The sequence below is a fragment of the Balaenoptera borealis genome (assembly GCF_965194805.1).
Source record: "Balaenoptera borealis genome assembly, chromosome: 5".
NCBI lineage: Eukaryota > Metazoa > Chordata > Mammalia > Artiodactyla > Balaenopteridae > Balaenoptera > Balaenoptera borealis.
The window spans coordinates 46380501-46401140 of NC_138862.1; the positions used below are offsets into that span (position 1 = coordinate 46380501).

At 34.9% G+C, this 20640-nt stretch overlaps 3 protein-coding genes across 4 annotated transcripts in view; 1 reads left to right on the top strand and 2 right to left on the bottom strand.

The window, feature by feature from the left end:
* The window catches only part of GABRR3 (gamma-aminobutyric acid type A receptor subunit rho3), a 394852-nt gene that overhangs the window by 242025 nt on the left and 132187 nt on the right, over positions 1-20640 (bottom strand). The gene's annotated exons all lie outside the window — the stretch shown is intronic.
* Positions 1-20640, bottom strand: part of LOC309629018 (EF-hand calcium-binding domain-containing protein 4A-like) — a 135763-nt gene that overhangs the window by 43567 nt on the left and 71556 nt on the right.
* On the top strand, positions 11049-17205 carry LOC309628791 (olfactory receptor 5K3-like). 2 transcript variants are annotated; one of them, XM_082392191.1, is made up of 2 exons: positions 11049-12000; positions 13536-17205. In XM_082392191.1, the coding sequence occupies exon 2, from the start codon at positions 13547-13549 to the stop codon at positions 14474-14476; it is 930 nt and encodes a 309-aa protein (XP_082248317.1). In that variant the 5' UTR covers positions 11049-12000; positions 13536-13546; the 3' UTR covers positions 14477-17205. The 2 variants fall into 2 exon arrangements, with proteins under 2 accessions (XP_082248317.1, XP_082248318.1); XM_082392192.1 differs by having other exon boundaries at positions 11049-11773; positions 11908-17205.

Sequence of the window (20640 nt, forward strand, 5' to 3'; positions counted from 1 at the left end):
GACTTCCCTGGTGGTCCAGTGGTAAAGAATCTGCCTTCCAATGCAGGAGACGTGGGTTCCATCCTTGGTCAGGGAACTAAGTTCCCACATGCCAATGGGCAACAAAGCCCACACGCCACAGCTACTGAGCTCACGTGCTTCAGTGAGAGAGCCTGAATGCCACAAACTACAGAGCCCATGCACTCTGGACCCCGCGTGCTACAACTACAGAGCCCACGTGCCCTGGAGCCCATGCGCCACTGCTAGAGACAGAAAAATCCTGCATGCCACAACTAGAGAGAAGCCCGCATGCCTAAATGAAGAGCCTGTACTACAACAAAAGATACCATGTGCCTCAACAAAGACCCTGAGTGCCACAACTGTGACACAACGTACCCAAAAAAAATAAAGAAAAAAAAAGAAAGACAAGAAAACTGCCAATGGAAAAGGTCACTGTTAAAGGTAAACATACAGTAAAGGTAAGAAATCAACCCCACACAAATATGATATCAAGACCAACAATCATGAGAAGAGGAGAGTACAAATGCAGGATATTGAAAATATATTTGAAATTAAATGACCAGCAACTTAAAACAATCTTGTTTATATATAGACTCCTATATCAAATCAAAACTACAATGAGGTATCACTTCACACCAGTTAGAATGGGCATCATCAGAAAATCTACAAACAACAAATGCTGGAGAGGGTGTGGAAAAAAGGGAACCCTCTTGCACTGTTGGTGGGAATGTAAATTGATACAGCCACTATGAAGAACAGTATGGAGGTTCCTTAAAAAACTAAAAATAGAACTACTATATGACCCAGCAATCTCACTACTGGGCATATACCCTGAGAAAACCATAATTCAAAAAGAGTCATGTACCACAATGTTCATTGCAGCTCTATTTACAATCATGAGGACATGGAAGCAACCTAAGTGTCCATCGACAGATGAATGGATAAAGAAGATGTGACACATATATACAATGGAATATTACTCAGCCATAAAAAGAAATGAAATTGAGTTATTTGTAGTGAGGTGGATGGGCCTAGAGTCTGTCATACAGAGTGAAGTAAGTCAGAAAGAGAAAAACAAATACCGTATGCTAACACATATATATGGAATCTAAAAAAAAAGAAAAGTGGTTCTGAAGAACCTAGGGGCAGGACAGGAATAAAGACACAGATGTAGAGAATGGGCTTGAGGATATGGGGAGGGGGAAGGGTAAGCTGGGATGAAGTGAGAGAGTGGCATGGACATATATACACTACCAAATGTAAAATAGATAGTGGGAAGCAGCCACATAGCACAGGGAGATCAGCTCGGTACTTTGTGTCCATCTAGAGGGGTGGGATAGGAAGGCTTGGAGGGAGATGTAAGAGGGAGGAGATATGGGGATATATGTATATGTACAGCTGATTCAGTTTGTTATAAAGCAGAAAATAACATACCATTGTAAAGCAATTATACTCCAATAAAGATGTTAAAAAAAAAGTTACAGACCAATATCACTGATGAATAAAGACACAAAAATCCTCAACAAAGTACTAGGAAACCAAATCCAACAATGTATTAAAAGGATCATACTCCATGATCACATAGGATTTATCCCCCAGGGATGCAAGGATTTTTCAATATCTGCCTATCAATCAGTGTGATACACCACAACAACAAATTGAAGAATAAAAACCATGATAATCTCAACAGATGCAGAAAAATCTTTTGATAAAATTCAATACCCATTTATGATAAAAACTCTCAAGAAAGTTGGCATAGAAGAAACATAACTCAACACAATAAAGGTCATATATGACAAACCCACAGCTCACAGCATACTCAACAGTGAAAAGCTGAAAGTATTTCCTTAAGATCAGGAACAAGACAAGGATGTCCAAGCTCACCACTTTTATTCAACATAGTTTTGAAAGTCCTAGCCACAGCAATCAGAGAAGAAAAAGAAATAAAAGGAATACAAATTGGAAAAGAAGAAGTAAAATTGTCACTGCAGATGACATGATACTATACATAGAAAATCCTATAGATGCTAGCAGGAAACTACTAGAGCTCATCAATGAATTTGGTAAAGTGGCAGAATGCAAAATTAATATATGGAAATCTGTTCCATTTCTATATACTAACAATGAAAGATCAGAAAGAGAAATTAAAGAAACAATCCCATTTTCCAACACATCAAAAAGAATAAAATGCCTAGGAATAAACATACCTAAGTAGGTAAAAGACCTGTACACTGAAAACTATGACACTGATGAAAGAAACTGAAGATGACACAAACAGATGGAAAGATATACCATGTTCTTGGATTGGAAGAATCAATATTGTCAAAATGACTACACTACCTAAGGCAATCTACAGATTCAATGCATCCCTATCAAATTACCAATGGCATTTTTCACAGAACAAGTACAAAAATTCTTAAAACTTGCATGGAGACACAAAAGACCATGAATAGCAAAAGCAATCTTAAGAAAGAAAAACGGAGCTGGAGGAATCAGGCTCCATCTTCAGACTATACCACAAAGCTGCAGTCATCAAAACAGCATGGTACGAGAACAAACACAGACATATATATCAATGGAACAGGATAGAAAACCCAGAAACAAACCCACACACCTATGGTCAATTAATCTATGACAAAGGAGGCAAGACTGTACCATGGAGAAAAAGAAGTCTCTTAAAGAAATGTTGCTGGGAAAACTGGAGAGCTACATGTAAAAAAAAAAAATTAGAACATTCTTTAACACCATACACAAAAATAAACTCAAAATGGATTAAAGATCTAAATGTAAGACCAGATACTGTAAAACTCTTAGAGGAAAACATAGGCAGAATATTCTTTGACATAAATCACAGCAAGATCTTTTTTGATCCATCCCTAGAGTAAGGGAAATAAAACAAAACTAAACAAATGGGACCTAATGAAACTTAAAAGCTTTTGCAAAGCAAAGGAAACTACAAACAAGACGAAAAGACAACCCTCAGAATGAGAGAAAATATTTGCAAACGAATCAACGGACAAAGGATTAATCTCCAAAATACATAAACAGCTCATGCAGCTCAATATTAAAAAAACAAAAAACCCAATCAAAAAATGGGCAGAAGACCTAAATAGACATTTCTCCAAAGAAGACATACAAATGGCCAAGAAGCACATGAAAAGCTGCTCAACATCATTAATTATTAGAGAAATGCAAATCAAAACTACAATGAGGTATCACCTCTCAACAGTCAGCATGGCCATCATCATCTACAAACAATAAATGCTGGAGAGGGTGTGGAGAAAAGGGAACCCTACTACACTGTTGGTAGGAATGTAAATTCGTGCAGCCACTATGGAGAACAATATGGAGGTTTCTTCAAAAACTAAACAGAGCTACTGTATGATCCAGCAATCCCACTCCTGGGCATATATCTGAAGAAAACCATGGTTCCGAAAGATACATACACCCTAATGTTCATTGCAGCACAGTTTACAATAGCCAAGACATGGAAACAACCTAAATGACCATCAACAGAGGAGTAAAGAAAATGTAGTACATATATACAATGGAATATTATTCAGCAATTAAAAAGAATGAAATGATGCCATTTGCAGCAACATGGATGAACCTGGAGATTATCATGCTAAGTGAAGTAAGTCAGGCAGAGAAAGACAAATATCATATAATATCACTTATATGAGGAACCTTTCTTTAAAATGACACAAATGAACTTATTTACAAAACAGAAACAGACTCACCGACTTAGAAAACAAACTTATGGTTACAAAAAGGAAATGGTGGGGGAGGGGAGGGATAAATTGGGAGTTTGGGACTGACATATACACACTACTATATTAAAAGAGATAACCAACAAGGACCTACTATATGGCACAGGGAACTCTGCTCAATATTCTGTAGTAACCTAAATGGGAAAAGAATTTGAAAAAGAATAGCTACATGTATATGTATAACTGAATCACTTGCCTGTGCACCTGAAACTAACATAACATTGTTAAACAACGCTATTACAATATGAAATGAAATTTAAAACTAAAATAAAATAGCTACACATTAAAAATTAATTAAAAATAAATGGGTTGTAAATTAAAACCAAAAAAAATTGCCTTTTTCCTCTCCTATAGTGAAGCCACCAGAAGGTGGAACATAGGTGAAATATATAAGTAGATGAGAAAATCTGGGGGAAACTCCAGAATGAAAGAAGAGGGTGGTCAAGTACAGAACTAGGGGGAATGCAAGCATTTTAAAGGCAAAGAGAGAAATATGACCCAGCATTAAAGACTGAGATGGAACAGTCAGGAAGACAGAAGCAGTGAGTGTTATCACAGAACCAGAGGTGACAACTTTCAATAGTACCAAACACCACAGCTTGGTTAGGCAGATAATTAGATGCTCTTTGGAGTAGACATTTAGCGTTGGTTTTGACCTTACTGAGAGAGAGGGTTTGATGAATTGGCAGGGAAAGAACCAAATAGAACAATTTCCAATCTATTTTCCCATACCCTATAAATTACCTGTAAGTGTCTCCTATATCATGTATGAGTGGGCTTCAGCCAACCTTATTTACTATCCACTTTTTAATTACGTCTTGCTATTTCAAACTTCCAGGATTTTATCATATGCTTCCATTCTGTTGCTTTTTTTCATCATGTGCTTCACATATTATAATCCTACTTATCCTGGAAGGTTCATCTGAAATGGTCCTTCCAATGAGAAATCTTTCTTTTTTCCTCCAGGTTTCCATTCACTTCCTTCATCATATTTTCATATAACATATTTACACTTTTTTATATAAAAACCTGAGTTGCCTGCTGGTTAGCAATGAAAGTGTCTTTCTCCCCACTAGATTATGAGCTTCTTGTCAGGAACCATTTCTAAAACCTAAGAACTCTTTATCCTATGCTCATTCTATCCATGGTCTCTTTCAACACTCTGTATATTGTAAATACTTGATTAAGTTTAAACAGAACTGAAATTTGAAAAATCAATGAAGCTTGTATTAAGGATTTAGCTCATTTTGTTGTTAGGAGCCCAAAAGACATAAGACATGATCAGTGACTTATGGATATTTAGCCAATAATTTTATATTCAAGACACATACAAACCCTATTTGATAAAGGGGTAAATGTATTATAAAAGCAGGTAATTATCATGGAGACCAGGAAAGGGAAAATCTATTTAGTTTAGAGGACTAGAAATGTGCTCAAGAATGAGATCTGATTTGAGATCAAGAATGAGTAGGATTGGGGGGAAAGAGAGGGAGAGTAAAGTGTTTTAGATGAGGAAACATAAGCAGGTGCACAGAGGAAGAATGAAGGGATGCACATGGCCAAGTGCCTTGAGGTGAGAGGAAGAAAGCAAGAAGAGAGGAAAGATACAGACTGTGGAGCATCTGGAATAAAAAAATAAGAAAAAACAATTTGTTTGAAAACTAATCAAAGACCATTTCAAATACTTAAGCAAGGGAGTATGATCTTTTTTTTTCATTCATCAGATAAATATTTATTGAGTGCTGTAAAGTGCCACATGTTATTCAATTGCTAGAAATACAGGAATGAACATAACAGAGACATCTCTTCCCTCTTAAGCTAATAGTGGTTGGCGGAAGGAGTGACTGACTATAGTCATACTAACAAATATATAGCATACTGGAGACTAATTACTAGAATAAAGGGGGAATCAGCATAATAAAGACAAATAAGGTGTATACTTAAAAGAAAGGAGAACGATCTCAGTAATTCATATGTGGGGCTAAAAATATCAAAATTAGTATCCTCTCAAAATTCAATCATGTTTTACAGCAGAAGCAAGGAGAACTACAATCCTGTAGCCTGTGGAACGAAAACCACATTCACAGAAAGATAGACAAAATGAAAAGGCAGAGGACTTTGTAACAGATGAAGGAACAAAATAAAACCACAGAAAAACAACTACATGAAGTGGAGATAGGCAATCTTCCAGAAAAATAATTCAGAATAATGATACTGAAGATGATCCAGGACCTCAGAAAAAGAATGGAGGCAAAGATCGAGAAGATGCAAGAAATGTTTAACAAGGCCTAGAAGAATTAATGAACAAACACTTAGAAGAACTAAAGAACAAACAAACACAGATGAACAATACAATAACTGAAATGACAAATACACTAGAAGGAATCAATAGCAGAATAACTGAGGCAGAAGAATGGATAAGTGACCAGGAAGACAGAATGTTGGGATTCACTGCTGTGGAACAGAATAAAGAAAAAAGAATGAAAACAAATAAAGACAGCCTAAGAGACCTATGGGACAACATTAAATGCAACAACATTCGCATTACAGGGGTCCCAGAAGGAGAAGAGACAGAGAAAGGACCCGAGAGAATATTTGAAGAGATTATAGTCGAAAACTTCCCTAACATGGGAAAGGAAATAGTCACCCAACTCTAGGAAGCACAGAGAATCCCAGGAAGGATAAACCCAAGGAGAAACATGCACAGACACATAGTAATCAAACTGACAAAAAACTAAGACAAAGAAAAATTATTGAAAGCAGCAAGAGAAAAACGACAAATAACATACAAGGGAACTCCCATAAGGTTAACAGCTGATTTCTCAGTAGAAACTCTACACGCCAGAAGGGAGTGGCATGATATACTTAAAGTGATGAAAGGGAAGAACCTACAACCAAGATTATTCTACCCAGCAAGGATCTCATTCAGATTCAACAGAGAAATCAAAAGCTTTACAGACAAGCAAAAGCTAAGAGAATTCAGCACCACCAAACCAGCTCTACAGAAATGCTAAAGAAACTTCTCTAAGTGGGAAACACAAAAAAAGAAAAGGACCTACAAAACTAAACACATAACAATTAAGAAAATGGTAATAGGAACACACATATCAATAATTACCTTAAATGTAAATGGATTAAATGCTCCAACCAAAAAACACAGGCTCACTGAATGGATACAAAAAGAAGACCCCTATATATGCTGTCTACAAGAGACTCAATTCAGACCAAGGACACATACAGACTGAAAGTGAGGGGATGAATAAAGATATTCCATGCAAATGGAAAACAAAAGAAAGCTGGAGTAGCAATATTCATATCAGATAAAATAGACTTTAAAATAAAGAATGTTACAAGAGACAAAGGAGGACACTACATAATGATCAAGGGATCAATCCAAGAAGAAGATATAACAATTATAAATATATATGCACCCAACATAGGAGCACCTCAATACATAAGGCAACTGCTAACAGCTATAAAAGAGGAAATCAACAGTAACACAATAATAGTGGGGGACTTTAACACCTCACTTACACCAATGGACAGATCATCCAAACAGAAAATTAATAAGGAAATAGAAGCTTTAAATGACACAATAGACCAGATAGATTTAATTGATATTTATAGGACATTCCATCCAAAACAGCAGATTACACTTTTTTCTCAAGTGCGCAAGGAATATTCTCCAGGATAGATCACATCTTGGGTCACAAATCAAGTAAATTTAAGAAAATTGAAATCATATCAAGCATCTTTTCTGACCGCAACGCTATGAGTTTAGAGATGAATTATGGGGAAAAAAATGTAAAAAACACAAACACATGGCGGATAAGCAATACGTTACTGTATAACCAAGAGATCACTGAAGAAATCAAAGAGGAAATCAAAAAATACCTAGAGAAAAATGACAATGAAAACACGACGATCCAAAAGCAATGAGATGCAGCACAAGCAGTTCTAATAGGGAAGTTTATAGCTATAAAAGCCTACCTCAAGAAACAAGAAAAATCTCAAGTAAACAATCTAACTCTACACCTAAAGGAACTGGAGAAAGAAGAACAAACAAAGCCCAAAGTTAGCAGAAGGAAAGAAATCATAAAGATCAGAGCGGAATTAAATGAAATAGAACAAAGAAAACAATAGCAAGGATCAATAAAACTAAAAGCTGGTTCTTTGAGAAGATAAACAAATTTCATAAACCATTAGCCAGACTCATCAAGAAAAAGAGGGAGAGGACTCAAATCAATAAAATTAGAAATGAAAAAGGAGAAGTTACAAGAGACACCGCAGAAATACAAAGCATCCTAAGAGACTACTACAAGCAACTCTAGGCCAATAAAATGGACAACCTGGAATAAATGGACAAATTCTTTGAAAGGTATAACCTTCCAAGACTGAACCAGGAAGAAATAGAAAATATGAACAGACCAATCACAAGTAATGAAATTGAAACTGTGATTTAAAATCTTCCAACAAACAAACAAAAGTCCTGGACCAAAAGGCTTCACAGGTGAATTCTATCAAAGATTTAGAGAAGAGCTAACACCCATCCCTCTCACACTCTTCCAAAAAATTGCAGAGGAAGGAACACTCCCAAACTCATTCTATGACACCACCAGCTCCCTGATACCAAAACCAGACAAAGATACTACAAAAAAAGAAAATTACAGACCAATATCACTGATGAATATAGATGCAAAAATCCTCAACAAAATACCAGCAAAAAGAAAGAATCCAACAACACATTAAAAGGATCATACACCATGATCAAGTGGGATTTATCCCAGGGATGCAAAGATTCTTCAATATACGCAAATCAATCAATGTGATACACCATATTAACAAACTGAAGAATAAAATCCATATGATCATCTCAATAGATGCAGAAAAAGCTTTTGACAAAATTCAACACCCATTTCTGATAAAAACTCTCCAGAAAGTGGGCATAGAGGGAACCTACCTTAACATAATAAAGGCTATATACGACAAACCCACAGCAAACATCATTCTCAATGGTGAAAAACTGAAAGCATTTCCTCTAAGATCAGGAACAAGACAAGGATGTCCACTCTCACCACTATTATTCAACATAGTTTTGGAAGTCCTAGCCATGGCAATCAGAGAAGAAAAAGAAATAAAAGGAATACAAATTGGAAAAGAAGAAGTAAAAGTGTCACTGTTTGCAGATGACAGGATACTACACATAGAGAATCCTAAAGATGCCACCAGAAAACTACTAGAGTTAATCAATTAATTTAGTAAAGTTGCAGGATACAAAATAACGTACAAAAGTCTTTTGCATTCCTATACACTAATGATGAAACCTCTGAAAGAGAAATTAAGGAAACACTCCCATTTATCATTGCAACAAAAAGACTAAAATACCTAGGAATAAACCTACCTATGGAGGTAAAAGACCTGTATGCAGAAAACTATAAGACACTGATGAAAGAAATTAAAGATGATACCAAAAGACGGAGAGATATACCATGTTATTGAATTGGAAGAATCAATATTGTCAAAATGACTATACTACCCAAAGCAATGTACAGATTCAATGCAATCCTATCAAATTACTGATGGCGTTTTTTACAGAACTAGAACAAAAAAATTTTAAAATTTGTATGGAAACACAAAAGATTCCGAATAACCAAAGCAGTCTTGAGGGAAAAAACGGAGCTGGAGGAATCAGACTCCCTGCCTTCAGACTATACTACAAAGCTAGATTAAGCAAGACAATATGGTACTGGCACAAAAATAGAAATATATATCAATGGAACAGGATAGAAAGCCCAGAGATTAAACCCACGCACCTATGGTCAACTAATCTATGACAAGGGAGGCAAGGATATACAATGGAGAAAAGACAGCCTCTTCAATACGTGGTGCTTGGAAAACTGGACAGCTACATGTTAAAGAATGAAATTAGAACACTCCCTAATACCATACACAAAAGTAAACTCAAAATGGATTAGAGACCTAAATGTAAGACTGGACACTATAAAACTCTTGAAGGAAAACATAGGAAGAACACTCTTTGACATAAATCACAGCAAGATCTTTTTTGATCCACCTCCTAGAGTAATGGAAATAAAAACAAAAATAAACAAATGGGACCTAATGAAACTTAAAAGCTTTTGCAAAGCCAAGGAAACTACAAACAAGACGAAAAGACAACCCTCAGAATGGGAGAAAATATTTGCAAACGAATCAACAGACAAAGGATTAACCTCCAAAATATATAAACAGCTCATGCAGCTCAATATCAAAGAAACAACCCAATCCCAAAATGGGCAGAAGACCTAAATAGACATTTCTCCAAAGAAGACATACAAATGGCCAAGAAGCACATGAAAAGCTGCTCAACATCACTAATTATTAGAGAAATACAAATCAAAACTACAATGAGGTATCACCTCACACCAGCTAGAATGGGCATCATCAGAAAATCTACAAACAACAAATGCTGGAGAGGGTGTGGAGAAAAGGGAACCCTCTTGCACTGTTGGTGGGAATGTAAATTGATACAGCCACTATGGAGAACAGTATGGAGGTTCCTTAAAAAAATAAAAATAGAATTACCATATGACCTAGCAATCCCACTATTGGACATATACCCAGAAGAAACCATAATTCAGAAAGACACATGCCCCCCAATGTTCATTGCAGCACTATTTACAATAGCCAGGTCATGGAAGCAACCTAAATGCCTATCGACAGACGAATGGATAAAGAAGTGGTGGTACATATATACAATGGAATATTACTCAGCCATAAAGAGGAACAAAACTGGGTCATTTGTAGAGACGTGGATGGATCTAGAGACTGTCATTTAGAGTGAAGTAAGTCAGAAAGAGAAAAACAAATATTGTATATTAACACATATATTTGGAACCTATAAAAATTGTACAGATGAACCAGTTTGCAGGGCAGATATAGAGACACAGATGTAGAGAACAAATGTATGAACACCAAGGTGGGGAAATGGTGGGGGGTTGGGGGCTAGTGTGATGAATTGGGAGATTGGGATTGACATATATACACTAATATGTATAAAATAGAGAACTAATAAGAACCTGCTGTATAAAAAAATAAATTAAATAAAATTTAAGTTAAAAAATGTACTCTTCAAAAATGTTAAGATCATAAAGGACAAGGAACAAATGAGGAATTGTTCCCGAATAAAGAAGAATTGAGACATGACAACTGAATGTAACTCATGGTCCTGGATTTTCTTTGCTTTTAATGAATGTTATTAGTATAATTGTCAAAGTTCAGGCCATTTAGTATTAATTTCCTGATTATGATACTTATATCATAGTTATAAAAGAGAATGTCCTTGTTTTTAGGAAATATACACTAAACTATTTAGGGATAGATAAATAGATAAAGCAAATGTGGTAATATATTAACATTTGAGGAGTCTGAAGAGAATACAGGATTCTTTGTACTATTCTTGCAACTTTTATGTAAATCTGAAATTATTTCAAAATAAAAAGTTTAAAAAATATTCAATCATCTTTTATAAAACATATTAAAATCTCATAAACATGTTAATTCCTCCAGTAGGAGGTGAAACCAATCTGTCTCTTCTGCTCATTTTACATTTTACACAAAGAATGAAAAGAATTGTAAAAATGAAGTCAGTTACCTAAGATCAGCAACATGATCTCAAATTACATTAGTGACTTTAATGAAGGTCTTTAACTTTTTCAGAGGTTATCTTTAATTAACATCAGGTAGTGTATGTCTTTGTGACCTAATCTCCCAATAGAAATACACTGAAGTCATTACAAGGAAATCCCTTTAGCATTTGATGGAAATTTTAAATTTTCATTTTAAGGAAAATAATTATGGACACTGACCTATTAGTAGTCTCCCAGATATTTATTCTTTTAATCCCAACGTTTTAAAGACCAAGGTTTATATTCTGAAATTCTTTTAGACCTAATACCACAAAGCAAAAAATGAGGTGTTACAAAACACTTCTCAGTGTAATCTAGGTAAGAGGAATATTCTAAGAGGAATATTCTAGTTTACTTTTCCTTTTAATATCAACATCAATTAATTTTTATTTTTCTGAATTATTAAGCATTTTTGTTGTTATTAGATTTCAACTATTTAGTTATCATTCTAGCTATTCTCAAAACTGAAGACTATGAGAAACTAGGATGCTGACCTAGTTTATGCTGACCTCTCTGATTATAAGGTAGAACTTCAAAATATACAGGTAAGGACAGAATGTAATTCTGTTATATAATTCAGGTATGCACATAGAAAGTTATTTGTATCAGCTGAATAATAACGTGGCATATGTTTAATATTTTAAAACAAAAAGTAAATAAAACTTTTAGCCAGTGCCGGTGTTTTGAAACTGAAATAAACCATTTTGACCAAAGAATTTATATGATTAGACACGCAGTCAATATGTCTTGTAGGTCACTAAATAATAGTAGAAAGTAGCCTTTTAAAGGAAAACAAAATTTCTTCTCACAAATCATATTAAGATTTAAAGAATTTTCTCTATTTCTAAGTGTTAGAAAACTAAAGTATAAAGGCATGGCTTACTTTTATTTATTAACTTTTAATGTACTGTGACATACTTCAGAAAATCTTACATAATTTTCTTAGGAAACAGAAAAATAGTAGATACATTAATTCAGGTAAAAGAAAGATACACAGATTTTTTTTGAAACAATGAATTTTGAATGATGTCTTTTGTAAACTGTTCTTCAAAATTAAATCTCAATTTGCAGATACAAAATAATTCACTAAGTATCACTGGTAGATACTGAAAACAAGTTCACCCATCCCAGGTCACTGAACTGGAGGTAGGACTGGAATCAATCATGTTTTTATCCCATAGCACTGTACAGCTGTTATAAAAAGTATAGTCACAGAAAACCTCAAAATACCTACAGTATAAAAGGGAAATTGTGTATGCACATATGAAAAAAAAGCAATGTTAGATTATACACAAGCAATTCTAGATTGCATTGGGTATATAAGATGCTCTTGATGTTTCAAAAACTGGAGATTGGTGTAGTCTGGGGCACTGAGTAAACGATATTAGTATCATTATATAAAAACTATGCTTTACATAAAAGAGGAAAGGATTTAGATATCTGGCCACATTCAGAGAATAATGGATTTAGCATGACACAGGGAAAATGGATGAAAGAGATGATAATCTATAGGTATTTATTTTCTTAGCTTTCTAAGGTAATTTTCTTTAAAGATGAACAGTCCCCTCCTTCATCCTTAGTGATTTTCATGCAATTCCTAAGATATAAATTTAACATATCTGTGTACACTATTCAAATATTCACTCTATGTAGAGAGTATATGAAAAATATTTGCTCAATTTAAAAATATATATATCTACATGAAAAGTGGCTTGATATATATTTTAAGGAACTCTGATATAAAAACTGACACACATTAGTTGGGAATACTGAATCAAATATGGATGGCCTAGATATGTAGAGTATTCTTCATAAATTCATAAAGACAAGGCTTTTCCACTATAAGCATCCTCCTTAGAATTACCAAAATGTTCTTGGGAATCCTGAGTTTCAGAGTCAAGATCTTAAAAGCTGGCATTACAGAGAAATGAATGTCCCCTACAGGTATGTGTTCCTATCCCAGAGGAAATAGGGGAAGCTTGAAGAAGAGCTCCACTCCTTGTAAAAAGAAAAATTTTAAAGGAAAATTATACGCACTCTAATTTCAAATCTTATATCTCCACAATTCCTGTGTCAACAGAGAAGTTGGATATGATTGAGGATAACCACTCCTTGACAACTGAATTTATCCTCATAGGATTTACAGATCACCCAGAGCTGAAGACTTTTCTGTTTCTGATGTTCCTTACCATCTATCTCATCACCATGGTGGGGAATCTTGGCCTGGTGGCACTGATAGTTTCAGAGCGTCGTCTTCACACACCAATGTACATCTTTCTGGGTAATCTCGCTCTGATGGATTCCTGTTGTTCCAGTGCCATTACGCCCAAGATGATAGAGAACTTCTTTTCTAAAGATAGAATGATTTCCCTCTACGAATGCATGGCACAATCTTATTTTCTCTGCCTTGCTGAAACTGCAGATTGCTTTCTCCTAGGAGCAATGGCCTATGATCGCTATGTGGCCATCTGCAACCCACTGCAGTACCACACCATGATGTCAAAGAAACTCTGCATTCAGATGATCACAGGGGCCTACATAGCCGGAAACCTGCATGCCACGATTCAAATAGGGTTTCTGTTCAGGTTAACTTTCTGTGGATCTCATCAAATCAAACACTTTTTTTGTGATGTCCTTCCATTATACAGGCTCTCCTGTGTGGATACTTATATCAATGAATTGTTGCTGTTTATCTTTGCAGGGTCAGTTTTAATCTTCACTATTACTATAGTAATAATCTCTTACCTTTTCATACTTTTCACAATTTTCAAGATGAAATCCAAAGAGGGAAAAGGCAAAGCCTTATCTACTTGTGCATCCCACTTTCTCTCTGTCTCATTATTCTATGGTTCTCTTCTTTTCATGTATGTTCTACCAAAGTCAGGTAATGAAGAAGATAAAGATATACCTGTTGCCATTTTTTATACTCTAGTGATTCCCTTATTAAACCCTTTTATTTATAGTCTAAGAAATAAGGAAGTAATAAATGTTGTGAAAAAAATTATGAAGAAGACTTCATAACATTATGAAACAAATTATCATCCCATATAGACAACTGATTTTAATGTCATTAAACCTTTTTCAAAATGAAGGAATACTGAGAAAATAGAAAATGGCCATATCATATATAACATTAAATTACTAAAACATGATGATATGTCAGTCAAATGAACAAGTTCAAAAGAAGAGAGTACGGTAAAATGCGTTCCAAAATCTAAGCTATTTGGTTCCATCAGGAACGAACTAAATAATTACCCTTGAGGTCACAATTATGTCAGGGTGTAATACACTAGTAACTATGTTTCAGACTATAATAAGTTACAATTTTCAACAAATTCAACAAATGCTAGGAATTGAAGTCAATACATATAAAGGTCTACTCCATTTAATATTTTTGGCAAATTTCTGGAATGCCAAGGCATAATCTTACAACTCCCCCATATCCCAAGTTCTCAAATATTAGTCTTCTCTTAAGCAACACCATGTGACAGTAGTAAACTATTTCATCGGATTCTCAATTTTGAGTTTGTTCAACAGATTATGTTTGAACATGAAATCACACAGAATATATATTCACTAATCAACATTTTCCTCTTTAGTATTAGTCAATTTTCTCTCAAGTTCTCTGAAATACAGTATCTGTACATTTGTGATTTATAAATATGTACTTGAAGGTGGTGCTATTTATATTGACATCACTATGGATTTGATATTTTCATATAGTTTGATTGGTTGACCATCATATATGACAGTGAAATACCTGAATATATTCTTAAATAAAGGTTTTTCTCTCTGATATTACTACTTGTCTTGCTTGTTATCAGGAATACCACCAACTTGGACTATTTACAAGGTAAATTACTGATATATGCATAGCATTAACAAAAAGCTGCAGGTCCTGATCAAGCAAAAATGAGGCAAAAAATAGTAAAAATTTAAGTATCTAAACAATAATATTTATGGATCCTTACATGTGCAAATATGGAAGGAAAAATAATTTACTAAGAACCTACTCTCTGTTTGGTGCTAAGTTAGACCTTTCATATATATTACCTACCAATTTATTAGATGTGATTTTTCAAGATTTTCATCAGTGAAAATCTTATACTTTGAAATATTGAGGAGCTTGCCCAAGTTCATCCTGGTCATAGGATTCAGCTAGAATTTGAATCAGTACTACCTTTTCCCCACATGCTTGGGAGTTCAGAAAGTGGAGATCCTTGTAGCCTAGGGTATTTAGCTCTTAAGTTGCATCAGAAGTAAAATGTGCCTTAAAAATGGGGGTAAATGATATTTGGAGGAAAACAAGAATGGTTACAACCAGAGTCAATGTTTATGGAAAGGAGTGTGGCACTGGAAGTGGGGGATGTGGAAGCTGAACCATGGAACAGAGTCAGAAATTAGACAAACCTATTGGGGAGAGCTGCTGGTGAATGTGGGGAAAAGGGGGGAAGTGGGTCAGGTTACTGTCTCTTAAATGCCACTCTAAGGAACCTGAATTTATCTTAGAGCCATCAGACACTGAAGCCTCCTTGGAGCAGAGTAATATGATTGTACATTTCAGAAACCTGATCTTGCAACTGATTGGAAAGAGCCCTAAAGCAAGAAGACTAACTTCAATAATACATATATTAGATGAGGAGAACGGAAACTGGAGAATACTCTAAAAGGAGAAGAGTGTACAGATAAGGGGAACATTAAAAAAAAAAATAGTAAATTGTAACTGTTGGATAATAAAGTGAAGGTCTATCTTCTTCCTGTGATATCAAACATGATATAACTGATATTATATCACCAATACTTAATAAGGTACCTAACACATTTGGCCATTCAATAAACATTTCCTTCAGTATGTTCTAATATAATTATGTAAATAAATATGTACTAGGCTTATTATTTTTATTTTTGAATGAATTAATAAATTGTAACTTCTTGGTTTAAATTTCTAATATTGTAAATATGGATAGGTATAATCCACATAAACAAAGCTCTTTATAGTCATAAGACACATTATAAGCAAAAAGGAATCTAGATACCAAAAATTTTGAGGAGCTCTGAATTGGAGGGATGCTCTACGTCCTATATTCACTATCTATTATAATAGAGCTTTTTAGTTTTCAGACTTGCATGCATTGACTTAGTTTCCCTTTTCTAAGGATACCATGATTTTTTTAAAAATGTATTTCTGCACCACCCACCCCAACCCTTAGCAACACTGAATACCAGAGGTTTGTTACGGGAAGAACATGTGACTTATTTGGGGCCAATGAGACAAAACAATTGGTTTTCTAAAAGATTCTGGGAAATATGTATCATTTATTTGAAAAGACGTCCACAAAATAGGCAGTGTTTCTCCCCCTGAATGTCATGGTGTGTGGATATTGTATCTGGCACAGTCTACGTCCATTTTGCCATCAAGAGGGAAACCAGCCCAGAGATGAAGTCAATACACAATGGAGGGCATAGGTGAGGAAATCATGGAGAAACAGGCCCAGAGTCACTGGAATAAACTATTCATCTGGTTTTATAATCCAACAGATCTTCTTTCTTCTTTTTTCTTTTTTTCTTTTTTGGCAGTGCCGCATGGCATGCAGGACCTTAGTTCCCCAATCAGGGGTGGAACCCGCACCCCCTGCAGTGGAAGGGCGCAGTTTTAACCACTGGACCCCCAGGGAAGTCCCAGATCGTCTTACTTTTAACCTTGTTTGGTAGAGATGCATTATATGTAACTGAATAAATGTTAATTGGCACATTCATGTCTCTTGACTTACCTCTTATTATTATAGTCTATTTTAAAATAATCCTCAGATATTATTTAGCTTACAAATTACTTTTCAGCAGTACCCAATCAGCTACTCATCACATCTATTGTCTTTTACCTTCATTACACCATTTTAATTTCATATAACTCCACATAAAAAATATTAAGGACATGGGGCTTCCCTGGTGGCGCAGTGGTTGAGAATCTGCCTGCCAATGCAGGGGACATGGGTTCAAGCCCTGGTCTGGGAGGATCCCGCATGCCGCGGAGCAGCTGGGCCCGTGAGCCACAATTGCTGAGCCTGCGCGTCTGGAGCCTGTGCTCCGCAACAGGAGAGGCCGCAATGGTGAGAGGCCTGCGCACCGTGATGAAGAGTGGTCCCCACTTGCCGCAACTGGAGGGAGCCCTCGCACGGAGACGAAGACTCAACACAGCCAAATAAATAAATAAATAAATAAATAAATAAATAAATAAATAAATAAAAGAACGTGAATTTCTAAAAAAAAAAAAAAAAAAAGAATGACAAACCCTCCAAGAAATTAACTGTCTGGGTACCAGTGTATTTCATAAAAAAAAAAAAAAAAAAAATTAAGGACAGAGATGTTCCATAATTTATCCACAGAAATACTAAGGTGGAGCTTAGGAATCAAACCCAGGCTATCTAGCTCCAGAATCCATGTTCTTAGCCACTAAGTCATATTATACATAGCATAAAGAAGTAAAAATAGCAGGAGAGGAAAACTTCAAAGAAGCTAAGCTGTCTAGTGGGCAGGGAAATAGGGCAGAGATTCAAGAATGATGTAGATCAATGACATTTTTCTGCCAAATTTGTTTTGTAAAATTTCAAACATAATGAAGTTAAGAGAATGCCCATAGATATTTTTAAGTCAAAATTAAATAATTGAAACATTTTACATTTGACTGGTAAGCTATCTCCAAATGTGTACGTATACATACATTTAATGTGTGTGTGTATGATGACATTATGAAGTTTACCCATAAACACTTCAACATACATCTGAAAAGAATATAGACATTTCCTATTTATGATAATATCATTCTAATCCGTAAGTAATTTAACAACACCAAGTATGAAGTTCACATTTGAACTTTTCCCAATTTTCCCCAAACTGTCCTCTACAGTGATTTAATTTTTTAATAAGAATTCAATTAAAGGTCACCATTTTTATTTTTTTAATTTTTAATTTCTATACAATTTTTAAAGGTTACACTCCACTTCCAGTTATTACAAATATTGGTTATGTTCCCCATGTTATACAGTACATCCTGGTAGCCTATCTTACACCCAATAGTTTGTACCTCCCACTCCCCCACCCCTATACTACTCATCCCTCACCTCTCCACTGGTAACCACTATTTTGTTCTCTATACCTGTGAGTCTGCTTCCTTTTTGTCATATTCACTAGTTCGTTGTATTTTTTAGAGTCCACATTATAAGTGATATCATACAGTATTTGTCTTTGTCTGACTTATTTCACTTAGCATAATGCCCTCCAAAGCCATCCATAATGCAGCAAATGGCAAAATTTCATTCTTTTTCATGGCTGAGTAGTATCCAACTGTATATATATGACCACATCTTCTTTATTCATTCATATGTTGATGGAAACTTAGGTTGTTTCCATGTCTTGGCAATTATATATAACACTGCTATAAACACGGGCGTGCATGTATCTTTTTGAATTAATGTTTTTGTTTTTTCCAGATATATAACCCAGAATTGGAATGGCTGGGTTATATGGTAGTTCTATTTTTAGTTTTTTGAGAAATGTCCTTACTGTGTTCCATAGTGCCTGCATCAATTTATCGATACATTCCTACCAAAAGTGCACACGGATTCCCTTTTCTCCACATCCTCACCAACATTTGTTATTTGTGTTGTTTTTGATAATAGCCATTCATATCAATGTGAGGTGATGACTCATTGTAGTTTTGATTTGCATTTCCCTGACTATTAGTGATGTTGAGCATCTTTTCACGTCCGTGTTGGCCATCTGCATTTCCTCTTTGGAAAAACGTCTATTCAGATTTTCTGCTTATTTTTTTTATTGGGTTGTTTGTTTTTTTGATGTTGAGTGGTATGAGATGTTTATATATGTTGGATATTAATCCCTTATCAGTCATATCACTTGCAAATATGTTCTCCCATTCAGTAGGTTGTCTTTTTGTTTTGTCCATGATTTCCTTTCCTTTGCAAAATCTTTTAATTAGGTCCCATTTGTTTAATTTTGCCTTTTTCCCTTTGCTTTAGGAGTTGAATCCAAAAAAAAATTGCTGCAATTTATGGCAAAGAGGGTTCTACCTATGTTTTCCTATAGTATGTGGTCTTACATTTAGGTCTTTGAGTTTATTTTTATATATTATGTCAAAGAATGTTCAAATTTCATTCTTTTACATGCAGCTATCCAGTTTTCCCAACCTCACTTCTGGAAGAGAATGTCTTTTCTCCATTGTATATTTTTGCCTCTTTTGTCATAGAGTAATTGACCATAAGTGAGTGGGTTTATTTATGGGCTTTCTACTCTGTTTCATTATTCTATGTGTCTGTTTTTAGGCAGTAATTTTGATTACTGTATCCTTGTAGTATACTCTGAAGACAGGCAGCATGATTCCTCAAGTTCAGTTCTTTTTCAAGATTGTTTTGGCTATTCTGGGCCTTTCATGTTTCCATACAAATTTTAAATATTTTGTTCTAGTTTTGTGAAAAATGCCACTGGTATTCTGATGGGGATTGCATTGAATCTGTAGATTCCCTTGGTTATTATGCTCATCTTAACAATATTAATTCTTCCAATAAAGGAACACAGTATATCTTTCAATCTGTTTACATTGTCTTCTGCTTATTTCATCAGGTCTCATAGTTTTCCAAGTACAGGACCTTTACTTCCTTAGGTAGGTTTATTCCTAGGTATTTTGTTCTTTTTGATGTGATGGTAAATGGGATCGTTTCCTTGATTTCTCTCTGACACTTCATTGTTACTGTACAGAAATGCAACAGATTTCTGTATATGAATTTTTTATCCTGCAACTCTACCAAATTAATTGATGAGCTCTAGTACTTTTCTGGCAGTGTTTTTAGGATTTTCTATATATTGATATAGTATCACATCATCTGCCAAAAGTGACATTTTTACTTCTTCCTTTCCAATTTGGATATCTTTATTTCTTTTCCTTCTCTGATTGATGTGGCTAGGACTTCCAAAACTATGTTAAATAGAAGTGGTAGGAGTGGGCATCCTTGTCTCTTTCTGGATATTAGAGGAAATGCTTTCAGCTTTTCACCATTGAGTATGATGTTAGCTGTGGATTTCTCATATACAGGTTTTATTATGTTCTGGAGAGTTTTTATCATAAGTGTACATTGAATTCTATCAAAAGCTTTTTCTATATATATTTTGAGATG